The 2,068-nt window shown below is 56.6% G+C and overlaps 1 protein-coding gene across 1 annotated transcript; it reads right to left on the bottom strand.

Annotated features, from left to right (window-relative positions):
* Window positions 1-699: 699 nt before the first annotated feature.
* LOC141816999 (adenylate isopentenyltransferase 8, chloroplastic-like) lies at window positions 700-1,547 on the bottom strand (the record flags this gene model as incomplete). Its single annotated transcript, XM_074704710.1, has 1 exon — window positions 700-1,547. A coding segment is annotated over exon 1 (848 nt), but the record flags the coding sequence as incomplete, so codon positions are not given.
* Between the last annotated feature and the right edge of the window lie 521 nt (window positions 1,548-2,068).

The following is a 2,068-nucleotide window of genomic DNA, read 5'->3' as shown; positions in this document are numbered from 1 at the left end:
TATATATATATATATATATATATATATATATATATATTAGAATTTTGCTATCCTGAGCAACAGCTTCTTGAGCACCCCGTGAGCGCCTCCATCTGAGCCGTCATCCAATCGCGCGCTCAATCCGAGCCGTCCGATGCACAGTGTTTCTCCTCGGACCTTCGCCGCTTCCCGCCGCCCGTTCATCGCCGTCCGACCACCGTCGGACCGGACCCGTTGGAACCGCAACTCGCAGGCGGTCCTGAAGTGGCCGGATTCCGGCCGCGATTTGGCCGGTCCGGCCGGATTTCGGCCGGATTCGGCCAACAGACACTGTTGGCCGATCCGACCGCGGTCGGCCAAATCACGGCCGCCCGGCCCGCGCCGGCGCGTCGACCGCGGCCAGTCTTCGCCGTGATTTGGCCGCGGCCGGATTCGCCAGGCACTGTTGCCTTGTTCGGCCAGAATCCGACCGAATTCCGAGCCCAATCCGGCCAATTCGATGCCGGACCGCCGGCGAGTTGCGGTTCCAACGGGTCCCGGTCCGGCAGCGATCGGTGGTCGGACGGCGATGAACGGACGGCGGAAGCGCGTGGAGAAACGCTGTCGGCGGTCGGTGCTCACGGGTGCGTAGGAATGGGTGCTACACGGGTAGAAAATTATATATATATATATATATATATATATATATATATGGGAAGTGATCTACTGAGCGCCCTATACCTGGGCGTCGCGTGAGCGCCTCCGACGTGGAAGCCGACGTGGCTGAGAAATCGCTCGCTCGCCCTCTCTCCCGATTCCCTATTCACGCGATCCCTCTCTTCTCTGCTCGCCGCCTCCTTCTTCCCCAGCCCCGGGTGCCGCTCCGCTTCCCCCTCCACCGCGAAGTAGCGCTCCAGCTCCTCGACCATACCTTCCACCACCATCTCGTCCACTCTCCGGTCGAGCTGCTCCGCCAGCACCGCCGCGTCGACGTGCACCCAAATCAAGCAACACCGAGACCGCAGCGCTTCCTTCCTCGCTGACGACCGCTCCCCGAACGGGTCGGACCGGGGATCAAACCGGTCGGAGAGCAGAGCATGGATGAAGGAATTCGACCCGCCGGCGACCATCGGAATCCGACCGCGGGCGGAGATGTCTTCAATGGCGCAGCTCGCTAAGACCCGGAATCCGGTACGAGGGAGTTCCCCGGTGGCGGGGTCCAGTTCGCCAAGCAAATGATGCGGTACTCCACGTCGGTCCGGCACCGGCATCTTATTAGTGGTGATGTCGAGACCGCGGTACACCTGAATCTTATCACAGTTTATGACCTCGCCAGAAAATATGGACGACAGCTGAACAGAGAGCTTGGACTTGCCGGTGCCAGTGGCGCCCATGATCACCACCACCCTCTGCTCCATCTCATCCATCCCCCGCTTCACATTGCCTCCGTCGCCCATGCCTCTGTACCCACGAAGCCGACGGCTTTGCAGCAGCGTCGCAGCGGACAAAACCGGCCGCCGCTTCCCGGCGGCGATGGTGCTCTGAGAAAGGAGCGCTCTGCCTCCACCGCTGCCCAATAAAATTGACATATATATAGAAAACGCTACGGATCTATCACCTTCTCTAATCCGATCTCTTCCAAATCAATCGCAGTCAATTATCAGGAAGAGGATGAGATCCGAGTCCCGATTGGCGTTGTCATTCCTATATATACATCGAGTCGTAGAACAAAACTCTCACCATTTAATACGTCGTTATCATGATTCCACTATTGGATGCTTAATCCTCTACTATCTCTCCGACGAGATTACGAACACCTAAACCTCTCCTAATTCCTTCCAATGGGCTATTCTCTCCCTCCTAAAAATCTCTTTTAAGAATTATTACTGCTGAGGCACGCTTCGTGCCGTGCAGAGAAGCAGCAGCGTTGCATGGCAACGATATCGCACAGGCCGCCTCGCAGTATGCAGATGTTTTTCCTCTTCTTTTTCTCTTGTCTTTGTTGAAATGCCGATCGATCGAGAGAGAGAAGAGATTCAGTTGCAAATTGGTAGCAGTGCGTGGGGGCGAGGAATGTTTCGAGCAGGAATCTTATCAGGAAGGAACTGGA

Source organism: Curcuma longa, unplaced genomic scaffold, assembly GCF_044706935.1.
Source record: "Curcuma longa cultivar G26 ecotype Majalengka, Jawa Barat unplaced genomic scaffold, ITB_CL_G26_1.1 contig_19015, whole genome shotgun sequence".
Taxonomy (NCBI): Eukaryota; Viridiplantae; Streptophyta; class Magnoliopsida; order Zingiberales; family Zingiberaceae; genus Curcuma; species Curcuma longa.
Note: the sequence above shows the minus strand (reverse complement) of the source record. Positions and strands in the feature narration are given on the sequence as shown.